The sequence below is a fragment of the Mobula hypostoma genome, chromosome 4, assembly GCF_963921235.1.
Source record: "Mobula hypostoma chromosome 4, sMobHyp1.1, whole genome shotgun sequence".
Lineage (NCBI taxonomy): Eukaryota > Metazoa > Chordata > Chondrichthyes > Myliobatiformes > Myliobatidae > Mobula > Mobula hypostoma.
This window is the reverse complement of record NC_086100.1, coordinates 100,069,271-100,093,359: the sequence shown is the minus strand read 5'-3', so window position 1 is coordinate 100,093,359 and position 24,089 is coordinate 100,069,271. Positions and strand designations below refer to the sequence as shown.

Genomic DNA, 24,089 nt, shown 5'->3' with positions numbered 1-24,089 from the left:
ACTTACTAACCCATCCCTCCACTTCCTCATCCAGATCATTTATAAAAATCACGAAGAGTAACAGTCCCACAACAGATCCCTGAGGCATTCCACTGGTGACTGACCTCCATACAGAATATGACCCGTCTACAACCACTCTTTGCCGTCTGTGGGCAAGCCAGTTCTGGATCAACTAAACAATGTCCCCTTGGATCCCATGTCTCTTTACTTTCTCAATAAGCCTTGCATGGGGTACCTTATCAAAAGCCTTGCTGAAATCCATATACACTACACCTGCTGCTCTTCCTTCATCAATGTGTTTAGTCACATCCTCAAAAAATTCAGTCAGGCTTGTAAGGCACGGCCTGCCCTTGACAAAGCCATGCTGACTATTCCTAATCATATTATGCCTCTCCAATTAGTCATAAATCCTGCCTCTCAGGATCTTCTCCATTAAAAGAATGAAGAGAAATAGATTTGATTGTATGGGATTCCTGCCCCTTCCCACACCCCACCTCCCATTCATCAGAGTTTAGAAGAACAACAGAGGCTTGGCTTTCACTTTATAGCAGGATGAGTCAGGCTGAATGCAGGGCGAACGCTCGTGATATCTAGGGAGGCCAGAACACTGTATTGCACTTGCCGAGTTTGGCGTATGCCATTAGATGTGAGATGGACATCAAACATCACAGCTCAGGCCTTTCTGCCCGCAATGTTGTGCCAACCTTTTAACTTAATCTATGATCAATCTAACCTTTCCTCCCGCATTGCCCTCCATTTTTTCTTTTCTCCATGTGCCTATCCAAAAGAGTTTTCCAAATAACCCACCAACACCAGCAGAGAGCTCCATGCTGCCGCTACTCTCTAAGTTTACACCCAAACAGTCTTTTTCCTAAGACAAGAGAGTCTAAAACTGGAAGAATAGGTTTAAGGTAAGAGGGGAACAGAACGTTTTCCACAGAGGATGGATTTGTGGAATATATGGGGAAAGCTACCAGAAAAAAACTGCATCAGGAGATCCTTCGCTCTTTTACCAGAGAACGCAAATGATGCAGAAAAGCCCATTGCAGAATGCAGTCCAGGCCAAGAAATTAAAATACTTTCAAGACTGAGGTACTTCATGCTGAAAGGAAACAGAGATAAAACAGAAACAGGGTGTTGAAGCGATTATCTGTTATTGTATTGAATGATGAGTGGGGCCAAATAATGTACCCCTGCTCCAATTTAGTATCTTTAAAAAGAGGGAATGTAATGGATATCAGTACTGGTAGGAATTTGATGAAGTTCCACATGTGAGGCTAGCCAGCAAACTTGAGGCCCCTGGAATATAGGGGGCATTGACTGAAGCAAAACAAAAAGTTCAGACCAGAGGTGGCAAAGACTGCCTTTTGGAGGTTATTGTTCTTTTGTAATGAGAATGGCTTGGTCCTGAATTTCAATATTTGTAGATGATTTAAGAGAGCAAAAATAAAGATGAACATAGAACATAGAATAGTACAGCACATTACAGGCCCTTCAGCCCACAATGTTGTGCCGACCCTCAAACCCTGCCTCCCATATAACCCCCCACCTTAAATTCCTCCATATACCTGTCTTGTAGTCTCTTAAACTTCACTAGTGCATCTGCCTCCACCACTGACTCAGGCAGTGCATTCCACACAACAACCACTCTCTGAGTAAAAAACTTTCCTCTAATATCCCCCTTGAACTTCCCACTCCTTACCTTAAAGCCATGTCCTCTTTTATTGAGCAGTGGTGCCCTGGGGAAGAGGCACTAGCTATCCACTTTATCTATTCCTCTTAATATCTTGTACACCTCTATCATGACTCCTCTCATCCTCCTTTTCTCGAAAGAGTAAAGCCCTAGCTCCTTTAATCTCTGATCATAATCCATACTGTCTAAACCAGGCAGCATCCTAGTAAATGTCCTCTGTACCCTTTCCAATGCTTCCACATCCTTCCTATAGTGAGGCGACCAGAACTGGACACAGTACTCCAATGTGGCCTAACCAGAGTTTTATAGAGCTGCATCATTACATTGCGACTCTTAAACTCTATCCCTCGACTTATGAAAGCTAACACCCCATAAGCTTTCTTAACTACCCTATCTACCTGTGAGGCAACTTTCAGGGATCTGTGGACACGTACCCCCAGATCCCTCTGCTCCTCCACACCACCAAGTATCCTGCCATTTACTTTGTACTCTGCCTTGGAGTTTGTCCTTCCAAAGTGTACCACCTCACACTTTTCCGGGTTGAACTCCATCTGCCACTTCTCAGCCCATTTCTGCATCCTATCAATGTTTCTCTGTAATCTTTGACAGTCCTCTACACTATCTACAACACCACCAACCTTTGTGTTGTCTGCAAACTTGCCAACCCACCCTTCTACCCCCACATCCAGGTTGTTAATAAAAATCACGAAAAGTAGAGGTCCCAGAACTGATCCTTGTGGGACACCACTAGTCACAACCCTCCAATCTGAATGTACTCCCTCCACCACGACCCTCTGCCTTCTGCAGGCAAGCCAATCCTGAATCGACCTGGCCAAACTTCCTTGGATCCCATGCCTTCTGACTTTCTGAATAAGCCTACCATGTGGAACCTTGTCAAATGCCTTACTAAAATCCATGTAGATCATATCCACTGCACTACCCACATCTATATGCCTGGTTACCTCCTCAAAGAACTCTATCAGGCTTGTTAGACACGATCTGCCCTTCACAAAGCCATTGCTGACTGTCCCTGGTCAGACAATGATTCTCTAAATGAGCATAGAGCCTATCTCTAAGAATCTTTTCCAACAGCTTTCCCACCACAGATGTAAGGCTCACTGGTCTATAATTACCCGGACTATCCCTACTACCTTTTTTGAACAAGGGGACAACATTCGCCTCCCTCCAATCCTCCGGTACCATTCCCGTGGACAACGAGGACATAAAGATCCTAGCCAGAGGCTCAGCAATCTCTTCCCTCGCCTTGTGGAGCAGCCTGGGGAATATTCCGTCGGGCCCCAGGGACTTAACCGTCCTAATGTATTTTAACAATTCCAACATCTCTTCTCCCTTAATATCAACATGCTCCAGAACATCAACCTCACTCATATTGTCCTCACCATCATCAAGTTCCCTCTCATTGGTGAATACCGAAGAGAAGTATTCATTGAGGACCTCGCTCATTTCCACAGCCTCTAGGCACATCTTCCCACCTTTATCTCTAATCGGTCTTACCTTCACTCCTGTCATCCTTTTCTTCTTCACATAATTGAAGAATACCTTGGGGTTTTCCTTTACCTTACTTGCCAAGGCCTTCTCATGCCCCCTCCTTGCTCTTCTCAACCCCTTCTTAAGCTCCTTTCTTGCTACCCTATATTCCTCAGTAGACCCATCTGATCCTTGCTTCCTAAACCTCATGTATGCTGCCTTCTTCCACTTGACTAGATTTTCCGCCTCACTTGTCACCCATGGTTCCTTCACCCTAACATTCTTTATCTTCCTCACCGGGACAAATTTATCCCTAACATTCTGCAAAAGATCTCTGAACATCGACCAGATGTCCATAGTGCTTTTCCCTGCAAAAACATCATCCCAATTCACACCCGCAAGTTTTAGCCTTATAGCCTCATAATTTGCCCTTCCCCAATTAGAATTTTTTTCCTGTCCTCTCTGATTCTATCCTTTTCCATGATAATGCTGAAGGCCAGGGAGCGGTGGTCACTGTCCCCCAGATGCTCGCCCACTGAGAGATCTGTGACCTGACCCGGTTCGTTACCTAGTACTAGATCTAGTATGGCATTCCCCCTAGTCAGCCTGTCAACGTACTGTGACAGGAATCCATCCTGGACACACTTATCAAACTCTGCCCCATCTAAACACTTGGAACTAATCAGGTGCCAATCAATATTAGGGAAGTTAAAGTCACCCATGATAGCAACCCTGTTATTTTTGCACCTTTTCAAAATCTGCCTCCCAGTCTTCTCCTTGGTATCTCTGCTGCTACCAGGGGGCCTGTAGAATACCCCCAATAGAGTAACTGCTCCCTTCCTGTTCCTGACTTCCACCCATACTGACTCAAAAGAGGTTCCTGCTACATTACCCACCCTTTCTGTAGCTGTAATAGTATCCCTGACCAGTAATGCCACCCCTCCTCCCCTTTTTTCCCCTTCTCTATCCCTTTTAAAGCACTGAAATCCAGGAATATTGAGAATCCATTCCTGCCCTGGTGCCAGCCAAGTATCTGTAATGGCCACCACATCATAATTCCATGAAAGTCAACTTGCATGGAATATACAAGCTTCATGCATATAAAAACAAAAAACTTAGAGAAACTTTGGAAGGTTGAACTTGAAGGTAGAGTACAAGATTAATAGCAGGATTCTTGGCAGTGTGGAGGGAAGGAGGGATCTTGGGGTCCACATGCAGAATTCCTTACAGTTGCTGTGCAAGTTAATAAGGTAGTTAAGAAAGTGTATGATGTGTTGGCTTTTATTAGTCCAAGGATTGAGTTCAAGAGCCACAAGGTAATATTGCAGCTCTATAAAACTCTGGGTAGACCACACTTGGAATATAGTGTTCGGTTGTAGTCACTTCATTACAGGAAAGATATGGAAGCTTTGGAGAGAGTGCAAGGGAGATTTACCACAATGTTGCCTGGATTAGAGAGCATGTCTTATGAGCGAACTAGGCCTTTTTTCTTTGGGGCGAAGGGGGATGAGAAGTGACTAGATAGAGGTGTGTAAGATGACAAGAGGCGTAGATAGACTGGACAGCCAATGCCTTTTTTCCCCATGGTGGATAATACGAGAGTGCATAATATTAAGGTAATTTTAAACTATTGGAGCGATGTCAGGTAGATTTTTCTACACATGGAACACACTTCCGGGGGTAGTAGTAGAGGAGCTTACTTTAGAGACATTTGAGAGTCTCTTCGATAGGCACATGGATGATAGAAAAATGGTGGGTCATTTGGCAAGGAAAGGTTAGATTGATCTAGGAGTACCTCATGGGCCGAAGTGTCTGTACTACTCTGTTCTAGAATCACTGTCAGGAAGGGGAGAATTTATAATGGGAATCAGTTGGCAGAGCAATCTAATGTTATGCCTGTGTGAAAGATGGTGTAAATAACTGTGCAATAAATGTGAAGGAATTAAGAATTAAATGGAAAGGAAGAATTGTAGAAAATCAGGAACTACTAGAAACAGCAGATCAGGCAGAATCTGTGAAAAACAATTCTGATGAGTGTATTTCAACCAGAAAGATAAACTATGCTTCCCTTTCCATAGATGTTGCATGGCCTGCTGAGTGTTGCTGGCATTTTCTGTTTGTATATTAGATTTCCAAGACATATATTTTTAAAAATTTTCATTGCAGGAGATGAGTTCAGTAAAAATATATGTGGGAGAAATTAATGGAGCAGAGAGCTTTTGCATCTTCAGGAAATGATAATCTACATAAAAAGGGTAACAGAGAACTGGTTGTCACCTTCCAAATTTTATAGGTTATAGTATTTTTCTTGCAGGTTGGAGTTTGGTAAACGTAACTAAAGGAATGAGGAGAGAGAGAGAAAAAAATAAAAGACCTTTAGACTGTTTAGCCTAACATCAGTTCGTTGAGCACTCTCGCTCCATCCACCAAAAACAGAACTTCCCAGTGGCCAAACTTTTTAATTCCAATTCCCATTCTCATTCCAACATGTCGATCCATGACCTTCTCTTGTGCCAAGATTGAGGCCACCTCAGGGTGGAGGAACAATACCTTATATTCCATCTGGGTAACCTCCAACCTGATGGCATGAATTGATTTATCCTTCTGGTAAAAAACATTCCCTCTCCATCCCCTCTTCTATTCCCCACTCTGGCCTCTCAACTTTTCTCACCTGCCTATGAGCTCTCCCTCAGTCTCCCTCCTCCTTCCCTTTCTTCTATCAGATTCTTTCCTCTCCAGGCCTTTACCTTTCCCACCCACCTGGCTTCACCTATCACCTACTAGCTATCCTCCTTCCCGTCCCCCACATTTTTATTCTAGCATCATCTTCTTTCCTTTCCAGTCCTGGAGATGGGTCTCAGCCCGAAACATCAACTGCTTATTCATTTCCATAGATGGTGCCAGACCTGCATTTTGTGTGTGTTGATCAGTATAGGGAAATCACTAGAATCTATAATAAAGGTTGGGAAAGCTAGGCACAGAAGATTTCAACAGGATTTGCGGAATCCACATTGTCTATGAAAGGGAAATTGTGTTTGACAACTTTATGGATTTTTGTTTGAAGATGAAAGTGGTAGATTATAATAAGGGACAACCAATAGATACCTGGATGTTCAGAATGTCCCTAATGAAGTCCCATTTTAGACGCTAGTGTCAGAATTGAAGTACATGGATTACTGGTGACATACTAACATAGTTTGAAAATTGACAGAAATAAAATGCAAGTAGGAATGAAAATATTACCTTTTCAGATTCCAGAAATGACTAAATAAGTTACCATAAGGATTGGTGTGTGTGACTTCACCTATTCACAGTGGTTTTGATGTGGGAACAGAATATAATATTTCTAATAACATGTATCTGAGATTGTAACTTGAAAAGGAAACTAAGAGACTTCAAGGTGATTTAGACTTGAGTGAGTGGGGAAATAAGTGACAGTAAGGCAGATACAGTATGATGAAGTTATCCATTTTGGTATAAAAAAACAGACGCAGAGTATTATTTAAATGTTGATAGGTTAGAAAATGATGTACGGAAGAATTTACGTGATAATAGTCACTGAAACAAATTTGCAGCTGCGGCAAGCAGTTAAGAAGCTAAGGAGTATGCTAGTCTTTAGTGCAGGAGCAAGAATGTCTTCTACACTTTATAGAACCTTGGTGGGGACATGCTTGAGGGTATAGCATGCAGCTTTAGTCTCCTTTCTTGCTGCACATTTAGTGCAACAAATTTTACCAACTGTTTGCGGGGATGACAGGACTCTCACGTGAGGATGGATTGGGTCCACTGGGTACATAGTCTTTCAAGTTTAGAAGAATGAGAGTAGATTTCATTTTCATTTTTCATTTTTAAAATCTTTTTATTGATATATAATCTTCTACAGCTATAAAATACAGTTCAGCAAATTAGTATATATATAATTAATAAAGTTGAAGAAAAAACATATGCTAATGAAAAATAATTTTTATATAAGAAAAAGAAGGAAAAAAGAAAACTCCAACTAACTGTAAAAAGACCCCACTAACTACAAAACAAAAAAAAAAGAAAAAAAACCCATTAGGAACCAACTCCCGGAGGCAATACGTCTTACAATCATTTATATATATATGAAAAAAAAACAACTGCCAAATCACATTTATATAACATAAAATTGGAAGGAAACCATATAAATTAATTCAAATTAAATGATAATTTGGCAAAAGAGCCCCACCTTCTCTCAAAATCGAATCAGGGATCAAAAGTTCTACTTCTAATTTTTTCCAAACTAAGACATAACATTACTTGGGAAAACGATTGAATTAGTGTAGGAGCAGCGGTATCTTTCCACTTCAATAAAAGAGCCCTTCTTGCCAACAATTTAACGAATGCAATTACATGTTGGTTTGAAAATGAAATACCCTGAATATGATGCGGAACTATTCCAGATTTCATTGAAATGTACACAATTCTGAGGGGTTGAATGCTGGAGAGTTTTCCTTGTCACGGGACCTTTAGATCCAAGCTCATGATTTGGGATAAGATAGAGAGGGCCAAGGTGAGGAGAAATTTCTTCACTTGAGGGGGAGATTTTGTGATACAGAAAGCTGTGGAAGTCAGTTTGTTGAATGCTTTAAGGAAGATAGATACACAAGTTCTCAAAGGGTTTTAAAAGACTCTTGGGATATGATACTGAGATAGATGATCAGCTATGATCATACTGAATGGCAGACCAGGCTTGGAGGGTCAAATAGCATACTCCTGTTCCTAGGTTTCTAATTTATAATCACAAACAAATTATTCTACATTATTTATCTTGCACTTCCTTGAGATGTAAGGTACTACAGGAAAAGTGTACTATGAAGTTTGTCTGTTTTTATGAGCTACATGAGGCTATACATTTATAAACCGGTGGATGTATATTTGTTATATTTGTTTTGATGAGCAGATGTTATTTTATGAAACCAAACATGTTAGGGAATGTTTTACATACTTTAGAAAAACTATTTTATTTCCACATATGCTGAGATCTTTTGCTGTGGATAAGTGTTATGTTTTGATTTTTTTTTTCTAGGTGTGGACTCTTCTACTTCATCATCAACATCCACCAACACGTCACTTACCAACAACTATGATAGTTTGGAAGGTGGAAGCAGTCAAGGTGACATTTTTCTCTGATTTGCAGAGGATATCAATTGGAAAGAGTTGTGCAGCTTTCAAGCCTAAATAAGAACATTTCTTTTAAAGTATTTGTTGCCTAATACTTCAAACAAAAACAAAAAAACCTTTGAAGTATTTTTTAAAAATAATTTTAATTGAAAAATTATCATGAATAGCTCATTGTATTCTCCCTGATGATTAGTGTAGAATGCAGCCTCAGCCTCAAGAGTAATCCTTAATACCTAGTGTAAGATGATGCAGCTTGTTTATCTATGAGCTGTTTAGATTGAGGTGGAAAACGTTTAGCAATTTTCAGTACATAAAACATAGACAAACTATAAATATGAAACAAAACTCTGAACCATTAAGCTGTACATGGATTTCTAGAGATCAGAGAGCAGAAAGTTGTTCTCAGTTGTTTATGCAGTACCCAATGTTGACACTCCCCAATGCACTGCACTGCCCTTCACGGTGCATGTCCTGCCCTGATGCAGCTTCCCAAAATATTATCACTTCACACCTGTCCAAGTTTCTTCTGCCAATCCCTTGCCCATTGACTCATTTGATTTAAATTATGCTGTAACCTAGCTTCTTCACTGAACACTATAGCTCCAGTTTTGGTGTTGTCTAAAATTAATAATTATGCTACTTACATTCTCAAACAAACAATTAACATTTATAAGAGCATAAGACAGAGGAGCAGAATTAGGCCATTCAGCCAATCGGGTCTGCTCCACTATTCCATTATGACTGACTTATTGTCTCCCTCAACCTAGTTTCTCCAGCCTACTCCCCAAAACCTTTGACACCCTTACTAATTAAGAACCTATAAACTTCCACTTTAAATATAGTCAATGACATGGCCTCCTAAGCGTCTGCAATAATGAATTCCACAGATTCATCACCCTCTGGCTAAAGAAATTCCTCCTCATCTCTGTTCTTATATTTAAGGAACATTCTTATATTTTGATGTTGTGATCCTAGATTCCCCCAGTATAGGAAACATCCTCTCAACGTTCCACTCTGTCTAGGCCTTCGGCCCACAAAGCTGTGTTGAACGTGTCCTTACCTTAGAAATTACCTAGGGTTACCCATAGCCCTCTATTTTTCTGAGCTCCATGTATCTATCCAGGAGTCTCTTGAAAGACCTTATCGTTTCCGCCTTCTCCACCATTGCCGGCAGCCCATTCCATGCTCTTATCACTTTCTGTGTAAAAAAAACTTACGACTGACATCTCCTCTGTACCTACTTCCAAGCACCCTAAAACTGTGCCCTCCCGTGCTAGCCATTTCAACTCTGAGAAAAAGCCTCTGACTATCCACACGATCAATGCCTCTCATCATCTTATACACCTCTATCAGGTCACCTCTCATCCTCTGTCGCTCCAGGGGAAGAGGCCGAGTTCACTCTACGTATTCTCATAAGGCATGCTCCCCAATCCAGGCAACATCCTTGTAAATCTCCTCTGCACCCTTTCTATGATTTCCACATCCTTCCTGTAGTGAGGCGACTGGAACTGAGCACAGTGCTCCAAGTGGGGTCTGACCAGGGTCCTATATAGCTGCAACATTACGTCTCAGCTGTTAAACTCAATCCCACGATGGATGAAGGCCAATGCACTATATGCCTTCTTAACCACAGAGTCAACCTACACAGCAGCTTTGAGTGTCCTATGGACTTGGACCCCAAGATCCCTCTGACCTTCCACACTGCTAAGAGTCTTACCATCAATACCATATTCTGCCATCGTATTTGATCTACCAAAATGAACCACCTCTCACCTGTCTGGGTTGAACTCCATCTGCCACTTCTCAGCCCAGTTTTGCATCCTATCGATGTCCCGCTGTAACTTCTGATAGCCCTCCACACTATCCACAGCACCCCCAACCTTTGTGTCATCAGCAAATTTACTAACCCAATATTCAATAGGTTTCGATAAAATTCCCCCTTATTCTTTGAAACTCCAGTGTGTTCAGACACAGAGCAATCAAACAGTTCTTATACATTAACCGTTTCATTCCTGGAACCATTCTCATGAACCTCCCCTTGTCCATCTCTGATGCTAGCACATCCTTTCTTAGATAAGGGGCCCAAATCTGCTCACAATATTCCTAGTGTAATCTGACCAATGCCTTATAAAGCCTCAGCTTGACCTCCTTGCCTTTATATTCTACTCTTTTTGAAACGAACGTTAACATTAGAATTGCCGCCTTTACCACCCGTTCAACCTGGAAGTGAATCTTTATGAATGCTGCACAAGGACTCCTGACATGCCTTGCACTTCTGCACCTCTATTCCTTTGACCAAAGTGCATGACCGTACACTTCCCTGCACTATATGCCACTCTGCCATTTCTTTGCCCATTCTCTCAATATGCCTGAGTCCTTCTGCAGACACCTGCTTCCTCAACACTTCCTGCCCCTCCATCTAGATTGTGTTGTCTGCAAACTTTACCTCAGCCATCAATTCTGTCATCCAAATCATTGACATATAACGTGAAAAGATGGTAAAGAAGAGAGCAACCAGACGAATTTCTGTGTCACACTACTGGCTATGGGTCTTCAATCTAAGAAATAACCCCTCCACGGTCACACTCTTCTTCCTGTCACGAAGCCAACCCGTCCACACAGTTGGCTTATTCATACTTGATTCTATGTGTTGTAACATTCTAGAGGGATGTCCTACCTTGTGGGACTTTGTCAAAGGTTTTGCTAAAACCCATGTAGACGGTGTTCCTGCTGTTATCAATCTCTTTTAAAAGTACAATTAAGTTGTGGGTCATTATTTCTCATTCATAAAACCATGTTGACTATCCTGAATCAGTCCTTCCGACAGGGCATCAACTGTCTCAACTTCAACACTCCTGTCTCCAATTTCAACCTCACCCCTTCCGGACACTCTGCTCTCCACTCCCTCCACACTAATCCCAATCTCACCATCAAACCCACAGATAAAAAGGGGTGCCATAGTAGTCTGCGGACTGACCTCTACCTTGCTGAGGCCCAGCAACAACTCTCAGACACCACCTATTATTCATCCCTCGAACAGGACCCCGCTAAGGAGCACCAGGCCATTGTCTCCCACATCTTCACTGATCTTATTAGCTCTGGGGATCTTCCATCCACTGCCACCAACCTCATAGTTGCTGCACCCCGCACCTCCCATTTCTACCTCCTACCCAAGATCCACAAATGCGCTTGTCCAGGTAGACCCATTGTTTCAGCTTGTTCTTGCCTCACTGAACTCATACTTGCATACGTCGACTCTGTTTTATCCCCCCCAAGTTCAGTCCCTTCCTACCTACATCCATGACACTTCACACACTCTAGATCTTTTCAATGATTTCAAGTTCCCTGGACCCTATCATCTTATTTTTACTATGGATGTCCAGTCCCTCTACACCTCTAACCCCCACCAGGAAGGCCTCAAAGCTCTTTGTTTCTTTCTGGACACCAGACCCAACCAGTTCCCCACCACCAGCACTCTCCTCTGCCAAGCAGAACTTGTCCTCACTCTTAATAATTTCTCCTTTGGTTTCTCCCACTTTCTTTAAACAAACGGTGTAACTCAAGTGGGTCCTAGCTATTCCTGCCTGTTGGCTACGTGGAGCAGTCTATGTTCCAAGCCTACCCTGGTGACTGTCCTGCACTTTCCCTGCACTACATCGACATCTGCATTGGTGCTGCTTCCTGCACTCATGCGCAGCTTGTTGGCTTTATCAACTTTGCCTCCAACTTCCACCCTGCCCTCAAATTTACCTGGTCCATTTCCAGTGCCTCCCTCCCCTTTCTTGATGTCACTGTTTCTGTCTCTGGAGAAAGCTTATTTACTGATGGACTCTCACAGCTACCTGGACCACACCTCTTCCCACTCCGTTGCTTGTAAAAACGCCATCTCCTTCTCTCAATTCCTCCTTCTCCATTGCATGATGAGGCTACACTCAGGTTGGAGGAACAACACCTTATATTCCATCTGGATACCCTCCAACCTGATGGCATGAACATCAATTTCTGTCATTTCTGGAAATACACCCCCCCCCCCCACCATCGCCATTCCCCATCCCCTTTCCCTCGCTCATCTTTCCTCCTTGCCTGCCCATCACCTCCCTGTGGTGCTCCCCCCCCTTTTCTTTCTTCCATGGCCTTCTATGCTCTCCTATCAGACTCCCCCTTCTCCAGCCCTGTATTTCTTTCACCAATCAACTTCCCAGCTCTTTACTTCAACCCTCCCTCCACCTTTTAAATCTACTCCTCTTCATTTTTTCCTCCAGTCCAGCTGAAGGGTCTGGACCAAAAAAGTCGACTGTACTTTTTCCCATAAATGCTGTCTGGCCTCCTGAGTTCTTCCAGCATTTTGTGTGTATTGCTTGAATTTCCAGCATTTGCAGATTTTTTCTTGTTTCTGAATCAGTCCTTGCCTTTTTCAAATGGAAATAAGCCATGTCTCTCAGGATTTTTTCCAATAATTTTTCCACCACTGATATAAGGCTCACCAACCTGTAGTTCCTTTTTTTTAGCATAAGCAAAGCAGGACAAATTATTATCATAAAATACTTTAAATTTGAATACATATTATTCTGCACACCTCCTGGTGTTTGTCTGATTGAAGAGGTACCATCTTTGTCCATACAACACAGGAGGTATAGGAAAAGGAACATTTTCAGATTTTGTTGAATAAGTATAATATTTTCTTATTGTACTTGTTCTCCTCTTCATCTACATCAGTGCTTCAACCCCATGGATTTAAATTAATTTTATTCAATATCATTCTATTTTGTAAGTGTATTTATGTAAATCACTCATTACTAAGCTACTACTACAGAGCATTTGTGACCCATTTCACCACAGATTAATTTCACCACAGAATGGTACCTTTTCAGGTAAAGTTCCACGTAAGGAAACTTCACAGTGTCATGTTACACATACTGTACCATTCCCTTGTATGCCAGTTATTCGTAGTAAATATTCCTAAAATGTTAGACACTAGCTGTGTGTACATTAAATACACATTAACAAAGCAATTTGCACTTGCTCATTGCTATTTGCAAATTGGCCAGCAGGTCTAATTATTGCGTAGCTATGACTGTACTTCAGATGTACTTAAATGGTATTTGAGGTGCTTTGCAGTGTACTAAAATAGTGAAAACTGCTGTAGAAATGCCAGGTCACTGTTTATTTTAATATTTCTAACTTGCATGTTCAAATTTTTGCAGACTTGTCATCTTTAGCCACTAAACCACCTGCTCCATCTGATCCAAGTTCACTGATGACAACTAAACATAATGCATATCCAACTCTTCAACAACCTCACCTGAAAGTAGCTTCTCCATTGTGTTCTGTGCGACAGCCCACCAGTCCAGGATATTCTCCTGCAATTCAACGGATTACACAGGTGGGTCCACTATTAATCTTGGTTTTGACCTGCATCGGGAGATGGTCTTAATAAAGTTCGTTATTAACTTCATTCACTTTTTATTTCTGTTTGCCCTTCCCAAAAATAACCCTGAGAATTCAACAATTCTGGAAGCCAATTGACTATCACCTTAAGAATGGGTAGCTTAATGCTTGCTCATCCTACTATGCCCAGGTCCCTTAACTGATAAAAAAGAATCACTATAGTGGGGTTTGAGACAGTTTGCATCATTGGTATTTTCTCTTTTAAACACATCTGAAGCATCTTATCTGGTTGGAGTGTAGCCTTATTCATGGAGGTGCATCAGATTTGGGGTGTAACAGGTTGATCTCTCTTGCTTTAACATGGAAATGCAACTTACTAGTAGCCTGATTTTTGGTGTAAGTTAATTTGGTTGCTGGTAAAAGGTTTGAAAGCCTGCACTTTTTAATTACCGAACACTGGTAACTAGCCTTGAGAAAAGATATCTGACATGGTTAGCCATGAAATTAAGATAACATCTAACATTTAAGATAGCTGCTTCAGTTACTTATATTGTGTCTGTAACTTGAAGCAGTTTTGAAAATTTCTTCAAAAATTAAAATTGCTACCAGATGTAAATTTATTCATTTCATTTGCTCTGCAGTATCATTCAGTTTTAATAGCAGAATCCTTTTTCCAAAGTGGCAATCTTAATGTCTTTGGACATTGGATATTTCACAAAGTTTTTCCAATTAAGAATTTTAGTTAAATTCATTACTGTTGAAGCATTTGGTGTGTAATGACATGTTTAATAAAGGCTTTTGCTTGAATTTGGATTTTAAAAAAACATGCATAACCAGAGAAGGTCCTTTACTTTTCACAATTGCAGCCATTTTCAAATGTTAATCAGTTGTCATCGAGAATGGAGCAGCTATTTTTTCAGAATAAGCAACAGATCGGGTCTCTGAAGCAAATCAACCTTCTTCAAGAGCATAATATTCTTCCAACTGTTCCAGTCCAGTGCCCTCAATCAAGTTTAAGTCCAGAACTAAGAAAGCTTAATTGCAGTCCAGAGTAAGTTTATTTCCTGCGTATTTGTATATACTGAACTGCAAAATGTCTGCACAGGCTTTTATACCTGTTCAGTACCATATCATTTGTGACTAACTTGCTATATTTCTTTAAGACTGTACTTATTCTGTTTAGCTCCATTCTCAAGTGTACTGCCTCTGATTTTCCTTTTCAAAATTGAGAAAATTAAATAAAGTATGAAACTAATGAAAAGATACTTGAGTTATGATATTTACCCTATCCCTGAAGGCATGGGGTTCTCAAAACCATTGGTGACAGTTTTGAAACTGACTTGAAAGTGCAGTTAAAATGTTTGATTCCAAATGTAATTGCAAGAAATTTAGAATTAATTAACAGCTTTGTTTGAGGTGATTGCTTTTGGTATTAAATGTTTCAACTCTACAGAAGACATTTTTACAAAACTAGATGATCCAAGCATATAAATTTAAAGATGTAATATTTGAAGTGAAAGGGAAAGGTAAGCTTAATTATTCTTGAAACCTTCATATTCAAACAGGATTTTACGACAGTCATATAAATAAATCCATAAGCTATAGGAGCAGAATTAGGCCATTTGGCCCATTGTGTCTGCTCCACCATTTCTCCTGCCTTTCCCCCATATCCCTTCCTGTCCTGACCAATCAACAATCTATCAACCTCTGCCTTAAATATACATAAAGACTTGTCCTCCACAGCTGCCTGTGGCAAAGAATTCCACAGATTTACTACTTTATGGATAAAGAAATTCCTCCTCGTCTCCATTCTAAAGGGATGCCCCTCTATTCTGAGGCTTTGTCCTCTGGTCTTAGACTCTCCCACTATAGGAAACATTCTCTCCACATCCGCTCTATGGAGGTCTGTCACCATTCGATAGGTTTCAATGAGGTCACCCTTCATTCTTCGGAATTCTAGTGAATACAGGCCCTGAGCCATCAGACAGTTTTCATATGACAAGCCTGGAATCATTTTTGTGAACCTCCTTTGAACTCTCTCCAGTTTCAGCACATCTTTTCTCAGTTAAGGTGCCAAAAACTGCTCACAATACTTTAAGTGAGGCCTCACCAGTGTTTTATAAAGTCTCAAAATAACATCCTTGCTTCTGTATTGAAATGAATGCTGACATTTGCCTTACTTACCACAGACTCAACCTGCAAATTAACCTTTAGGGAATCCTGCACAAGGACTCCCAAGTCCCTTTACGCCTCAGATTTTTGCATTTTCTCTCCATTTAGAAAATAATCAACCCTTTTGTTTCTTTTGGTAAAGTGCATAACCATACACTTCCCAAAACTGTATTCCAGCTGCCACTTTGCCTATTCTCCTAATCTGTCTATGGCCTTCTGTAGCCTCTCTATTTCCTCAAAACTACCTGCCTTTCCACTTACCTTTGTATCAGCTGCAAACTTTGCAACAAAGCCATCAAATCCATCATCTAAATCATTAACATATAACGTAAAAAGAATCAGTCCCATCACAGAAAAAGCCCCCTTTATTTCCACTCTTTGCCTCCTGCCAATCAGCCAGTACTTTGTCCATACTAGAATCTTTCCTGTAATACCACGGGCTCATAACTTAAGCAGCCTCATGTGTGGCACCTTGTCAAAGGCCTTCTGAAAGTACACAAAATCAACCATATCTCCTTTGTGTATCCTGCTTTTTATTTCTTCAAAGAATTCAACAGATTTATCAAGCAAGGTTTTCCCTTGAGGCCATGCTGACTACGACCTATTTTATCATGTGCCTCCCAACTACCCTGAGACATCATCCTTAATAATTGACTCCCAAACATCCCAACCACTGAGGTCATATTAACCGGCCTTTAGTTTCCTTTTTTATACCTCTCTTCCTTCTTGAAGATAGGAGTGGCATTTGTAATTTTCCTGTCTTCTTGAAAGATCTTTACTAATGCCTCCACAATCTATTCAGCCACCTCTTTCAGAACTCTGAAGTGTACACCATCTGGTCCATGTGACTTACCTACCTTCAGACCTTTCAATTTCCCAAGAACCTTCTCTCTAGTTATGGTAACTTCATATACTTCATGACCCTGACATCTGCTAGTGTCTTCCACAGTGAAGACTGATGTAAAATACTTACTCAGTTCATCCGCCATTTCCTTGTCCACTATTACTGCCTCTCTAGTATCACTTTTCAGTGGTCCAATATGCACGCTCACCTTTCTTTTACACTTTTACAGAAATAAAATTATCTTTTTCACAAAATGTATGTACATCCATACTGTTCAAGGGATCTTGGTTTTCAAGGGATATTAGCGATCTGGTTAAGAAAGAGGTGTATAGCAGGTATAGGCAACTAGGAACAAATGAGGTACTTGAAGAGTATAGAAAATGTAAGAAAATACTAAAGAAGGAAATCAGGAAGGCAAAAAGAAGACATGAGGTTGCTTTGGCAGATAATGTGAAGGTAAACCTGAAGGGTTTCTACAAGTATATTAAGAGTAAAAGGATAGTAAGGGACAAAATTGATCCCCTAGAACAGCGGTCCCCAACCACCGGGCCGCAGAGCATGCACTACCGGGCCGCCAGGAAGCGATATGATTTGGCGATATGAGTCAGCTGCACCTTTCCTCATTTCCTGTCACGCCCACTGTTGAGCCATTATGCATGCGAGGTCATTACCCGCGCGTCATCCATGTCAGCGCCGGAAGGAGATCAACTCCTCAAGCTTGCAAATGACGACGGGCTGAAAAGTCTGTTTGACATAACATCTCTGCCGGCATTCTACATCAAAGTCAAGGCGAAATATCCTGAGATAGCCACGGAGGCACCGAAAACGTTGCTTCCATTTCCAACATATCTCTGCGATGAATGTAACAAAAACTAAATTGCGGATATAAGGACATAAGGAACCCTTTTCGAGTATCGCTGTCTCCCATCACCCCTCGATAGGACCATCTTGTTGCAGGAAAGCAAGCCCAGGGCTCCCATTGGTTCAGCGATATTGGTGCGTTGCAATGATTTTATAAGTTCATACGGGGAAAATATGCGCTGTGTTTAATATCCAAACGTTACTTAAAATGTTATGATGCTATTGACTTATATAACCATATAACAATTACAGCACGGAAACAGGTCATCTCTGCCCTTCTAGACCGTGCCGAACACTACTCTCACCTCGTCCCACCGACCTGCACTCAGCCCATAACCCTCTATTACTTTCCTGTCCATATACCTATTCAATTTTTCTTTAAATGATAATATCGAACCTGCTTCTGACACTTCTGCTGGAAGTTTGTTCAACACTTCAAGCTCCCCTGTCCTCCCCTGATAATTGATTTATCGCTATATTCATGCGATGAAAATGCGCTGTGTGTTTAATATTAAATTCGTTAGCTAAAGCCTTTTAGAAACGAAATTGGGTGTATTAGCCACTTATCACCGATATTCCGGTCGTGATTAACAGCCACCCCCCAACAGAATCGCCAAAAACAATTTGTAGAAAAATAATCGACACGAGCGCGCATGCGCACTGGTGCCCACGCAAGGCTTCATGGTCATTGTAGTCTTTCTCTGGGTAAATGCAACGTATTTGACTGCTACTCTTCAAAGTTGCTGGTGAACGCAGCAGGCCTGGCAGCATCTCTAGGAAGAGGTGCAGTGGACGTTTCAGGCCGAGACCCTTCGTCAGGACTCCTGAAACGTCAGTCCTGATGTGTGTTGCTTGAATTTCCAGCATCTGCAGAATTCCTGTTGACTGCTACTCTTGTCCGTTGGCAACCATCCTGCGCGCCCCCCCCCCCCGGTCCGCCGCGCCGGTCCGCAAGAATATTGTCAACATGAAACCGGTCCACACTGCAAAAAAGGTTGGGGACTCCTGCCCTAGAAGATCAGAGTGGTCGTCTATTTGTGGAGCCTCAGGTGATGAGGGAGATCTTAAACAGTTTTTTTTCCATCAGTATTTACTCAGGAAACTGGCAGAGTGTATATGGAAGGAAGGGAAACAAGCAGTAGTGTCATGGAACATATAGAGATTAAAGAGGAGGATGTGCTTGCTGCCTTACAGCGAATAAAGGTAGATAAATCCCCCGGGCCTGACAGGATATTTCCTCGGACATTGAGAGAGACTAGGGTAGAAATTGCAGGGGCCCTGGCAGAAATATTTAAAATGTCCTTAGCCACCGGTGCCGGAGGACTGGAAGGTGGTTCATGTTGTTCTGTTGATTAAAAAAGGCTCTAAAAGTAAACCAGGCAATTACAGACCAGTGAGCCTAACATCAGTAGTAGGTAAATTATTGGAAGGTGTTCTGAGAGATTGGATATACAAGTATTTGGACAGCCAGGGGCCGATTAAGGATAGTCAGCATGGCTTTGTGTGTGGTAGATCATGTTTAATGAATCTTGTAGAGTTTTTTGAGGAGGTTACAAAGAAAGTAGATGAAGGAAAGGCTGTAGATGTTGTCTACATAGACTTTAGTAAGGCCTTGGACAAGGTCCCACATGGGAGGTTGGTTCAGAAGGTTCAGAGACTAGGTATCCATGAAGAGGTTGCAAACTGGATTCGAAATTGGCTGTGTGGGAGAAGACAGAGTGTGGTAGTGGATAATTGCTTCTCAAACTGGAGGCCTGTGACTAGTGGTGTGCCTCAGGGATCTGTGCTGGGACCATTATTGTTTGTTGTCTATATCAATGATCTAGATGAAAATGTGGAAAATTGGATCAGCAAGTTTGCTGTTGACACTAAGATTGGAGGCATTGTGGAAGGCTTTCAAAGCTTGCAGAGGGATCTGGACCGGCTGGAAAAATGGGTAGAAAATGGCAGATGGAATTCAATGCAGACAAGTGTGAGGTGTTGCATTTTGGAAGGACAAATCAAGGTAGGACATACACAGTAAATGGTAGGGCACTGAGGAGTGCGGAGGAACAAAGGGATCTGGGAGTTCAGATACATAATTCCCTGAAAGTGGCGTCACAGGAGGACAGGGTTGTAAAGAAGGCATTTCGCATCCTGGCATTCATAAATCAAAGTATTAAATATAGGAGTTGGGATGTTATGGTGAGGTTGTATAAGACATTGGTGAGGCCAAATTTGGAATATTGTGTGCAGTTCTGGTCACCTAATTATAGGAAGGATATCAGTAAGATTGAAAGTGTGCAGAGAAGATTTACTAGGATGTTGCTGGGTCTTCAGGAGTTGAATTACAGGGAAAGATTGAACAGGTTAGGACTTTATTCCTTGGAGCGTAGAAGAATGAGGGGAGATTTGAAGGAGGTTTACAAAATAATGAGGGATATAGACAGAGTAAATGCGACTAGGCTCTTTCCGCTTAGGTTAGGAGAGATAAACATGAGAGGACATGGCTTTAGGATGGAAGGGGAAAGATTTAGGGGGAACGTTAGGGGGAACAACTTCACTCAGAGAGTGGTGGGAGTGTGGAACGAGCTGCTATCTGACGTGGTAAATGCAGGCCCACTTAAGTTTTAAGAATAAATTGGATAGATACATGGATGGGAGAGGTCTGGAGGGTTATAGACTGGGTGTGGGTCAATGGGACTAGCAGAATAAAGTTTTGGCACAGACTAGAAGGGTCGAATGGCCTGTTTTCTGTGCTGCAGTGTTCTGTGGATCTATGGTTCAGATTATTCACAATATTAATTGCGCCTCCTGACTTGTCATTGTCAAATTTTCCTATTGCACTCACGATTCATTTTAACGCGGACCTTAGAAATCCTAGACCTGTTGTGCAAAGATCCTCCTTTCTGCTTTAAAATTAGCCTCTAACCCCAGATTAAATACACATCAGCAAGACGAGGTATTTATTTATACCCATTGGCTTTTATTTAAAGTGGGAGATACAAATTTCAAGTCGGGTCCTGTTATAAAGTTTACCTTGTTGAAAACTATACATTCTTGAGAAGAAGGAGGGTATTGCTGTGGTTTAAAAATATCTATGCTAATCTATTGAGAAGTATACTGCTGCAGAAACCAAAAAGGCAAAATTTTATGTTGTGTGGATTTGCACAAGTGCTGACACAACATGCTCACTGAATTGTGTGCAATTCACTGAATTAAATCTCGTCTCTCTGAGCATATGTTGGCATGGATGGGATAAGTAGACCAGAGCATTTTGTCTATTTATTTAGTGACACATTGCGGAAGTAGGCCCTTCAAATTATGCTAAGTAATGTAGCAACCCCCCGGCGACCCCAATTAATCCTAGTCAAATCATGGGACAATTTACAATGACTAATTAACCTACCTGATACATCTCTGGATTGTGGGAGAAAACGCATGCATTTCGCAAGGAGATCGTAGGGATACTCCTTACAGAACGACGCTGGAATTGGACTCTGACCTTTCATGCACTGAGCTGTAATAGCATCTTGCTACCTCCTGTGCTACCATGGTGTCTCATACTTAAACCTACAAAATACTTTTTAGAAAAGAATAATTTAAGAATATAAACTGAGAAATGTGTTTTTTTCCTTGGCAGTTATTCTATAATGTTAGTGTTTGATTTTGTGCTATTTTCTTTATCTCAGCTTATTCCGGTGCACCCTGATGAATGTTCCTCAGACTCAGGCTTTGCTGAACAAAGCAAAACTTCCCCTTGGGTTACTACTTCATCCTTTCAGAGACCTGACGGTAATTAGTTTTATTTGGTATCTATAATGATGCTCTTCACCCTGTGTAATTTCTCATGATGCAGTTGATGGTACTCACTATCTTCTATGCAAAACTGCTGATAAAAGGTAGTCAACCTAGCTTATAAAAAAATGAGAAAATAGAATGGAAAATTGTCTTTGTGCCAAATGCCTGATTCTGTATCATTGTGTGCATGGGAAATTAAACTGTGCTACCCTAGATGGTATTTAGATTTTACTTTCATAATACTGCAATGGAAGATGATGGACAACAAGTAGATTGGAAATTTACTCTGACACAATACAATACCCTATATTATGATCTTTCCATTGTTACTGGGTCCAAATCTTGACCCAAAGATATTGTGGGTGTATCTCAAGGATTAGAATGGTCAAGGGTCGTGGTTCACTATCATCATGTCAAGGGTATGGGCATTGATTGTGAGTAGATCCCAAAAAACTGATTTAGCCAGGTTAGGCGTGAGAGTGGTTAATATGGAATTCCTGGCTCACAGACTTGGGTGACGTCTCAGATTGTTCCTTGCATTCCTACCAGAGCCGGCAAGGGGCCTCCTTTCTATTTTCCACCACAGATGAATGAACTATTCTAAATCTAGTTCTGAATCCAAATGGCCAATTCACAATGGATTCATGTATCTTAATCTTCTGGATGAGCACTTCATGAGGTATATTGCTAAATCCATGTAGATAACATCCTGTACCATCATCAGTCAGTCTCATCACCTAGTCAAAAAAACTCAGTTGAGTTAGTAAGACATGACTTGCCTTGCTCAATGCGATGCCTCACTATCGAGTCACCTTTCACTGTCACTCTGCCTGACTTTACCCTTCCCTGTTGAACCTCAGAGCTGGCCACAGTGCCACTGGCCTGGCTGCTGCTGTTGCTTTGTCTTGATAGCACCCACCCCACCCCGGAATATCCAAAGGAGTAGTATACTTGTTGCTGAGGGGAATGGCCACAGAGGAACCCTACATGGATGTTTAAGCCCCTTACTTCTCCTGATTGTCTCCCATTTTCTTTCTGAAGCCTGCACTCCTGGTGTGACCACCTTAGTAAAAGTTTCATCTATGAGGTTTTCCGCTCTCCGAGTGTCTCTGAGTATCTCCAGTCCCTTGATCTGGTCAGTCAGGAGCTAAAGTTGGGTGCAGTTGCTGCTGACGTCATCTTCAGGGAGACTGTTAGGTACTCTAAAATACTACATCTTACAGGAAGAGCATTCCACGGCCTTAACTATCATCCATCCGACACTGAATTAAGGATTTACAGGCAGCCGAAAAAGCTTACCTGTTCTTATATGTGCCTTCTGTCTGAAACCTTTGAGTTTCGCACTCATCTAGGTCAATACTCCACCTCTCCTCACTGAGCTTGTCCAAAAATTAAAGTAAATTTATTATCAAAGTACATAAATATTACCATATACAATCCTGAGATTCAATTTCTTGCGGGTATGCTTAATAAATAGATAATAGAATAATAACTATTATAGAATAAATGAAAGACTGCACCAACTTGGGCTTTCAACCGGTGTGCAAAAGACACAAATTGTGCAAATACAAAAAGAAAGAAAGGAAAATAATAAATAAATAAGCAGTAAGTATTGAGAACACGAGATGAAGAGTCCTTGAAAGTGAGTCCATAGATTGTGGGAATATTTCAATGATGGGGCAAGTGAAGTTGAATGAAGTTATCTCCTTTCCTTCAAGATGGTTAAGGACTGATAACTGTTCCCGAACATGGCAGTGAGAGTCCTGAGGCTCCTGTACTTTCTTCCTGATGGCAGTGAGAAGAGTCCATGTCCTGGGTGATGGAGGTCCCTTATGCTGCTTTCTTGCGATGTTTCATGTAACTGTGCTCAGTGGTGGAGAGGGTTTTACACGTGTTGCATTGAGCCGTATCCACTACCTTTTGGAGGATTTTCTGCTTAAGGGCATTGGTGTTTCCATAACAGGCTGTGATGCAGCCGTCAATATACTCTCCACTACACATCTATAGAAGTTTGTCAAGAATTTTAGATGTCATGCTAAATCTTTTCAAATTCCTTAAGAAGTAGAGGCACAGCTGTGCTTTCTTCATAATTGCACTTACATGCTTGGCCCAGGACAGTTCCTCTGAGGAACTTAAAGTTGCTAACCCTCTCCATCTGTGATCTTCCAATGAGGACTGGCTCATGGACCTTTGGTTTCTTCTTCCTGAAATCAATAATTAGCTCCATGGTCTCTTTGACATTGAGTAAAAAGATTGTTGTTATGGCACCACTCAGCCAGATTTTCAATTTCCCTTCTATATGCTGATTCGTTACCACTTTCGAATTGGCCTACATCTGTGATGTTGTCAGCATCCTGACATATGCATCTTTGCTGTCTGGACGTTCCAGGATTCAGTGAATAGCCAATGAGATTACATTTGCTGTGGACCTTTTATACCTTTGGCTGCAACTTCTCAAGCCCAAGCCCAAGTTCTACAATGAAACAAATGATTCAAGTCCATGTATGCACAGGTGCAATGAAAAATGTACTTTCAGAAACATCACAGACATAAAACATCACATAAGCAGGAAAAAAGGAATATTAATAATTTTTGTAGACAATGACAACCTTTGTGAATGAATTTCCCTTCAAAAAATTCTTTTCTAAAGGTTAAGTTGACCCTAACCGGATCTTGGACTTCTTGACCAGACGTAAGATCCTACACTGCGGTCTCTCT

General features: G+C 41.4%; 1 protein-coding gene across 11 annotated transcripts in view; it reads left to right on the top strand.

The window, feature by feature from the left end:
* Nucleotides 1-24,089, top strand: part of LOC134345516 (protein transport protein Sec24B-like) — a 239,669-nt gene that overhangs the window by 80,387 nt on the left and 135,193 nt on the right. For all 11 annotated transcript variants that reach the window (XM_063046288.1, XM_063046287.1, XM_063046286.1 and 8 more), the window contains 4 exons: nt 8,232-8,318; nt 13,531-13,709; nt 14,581-14,765; nt 21,263-21,365. In XM_063046288.1, the coding sequence (XP_062902358.1) occupies nt 8,232-8,318; nt 13,531-13,709; nt 14,581-14,765; nt 21,263-21,365 (554 nt within the window). The remainder of the gene's footprint in view (nt 1-8,231; nt 8,319-13,530; nt 13,710-14,580; nt 14,766-21,262; nt 21,366-24,089) is intronic.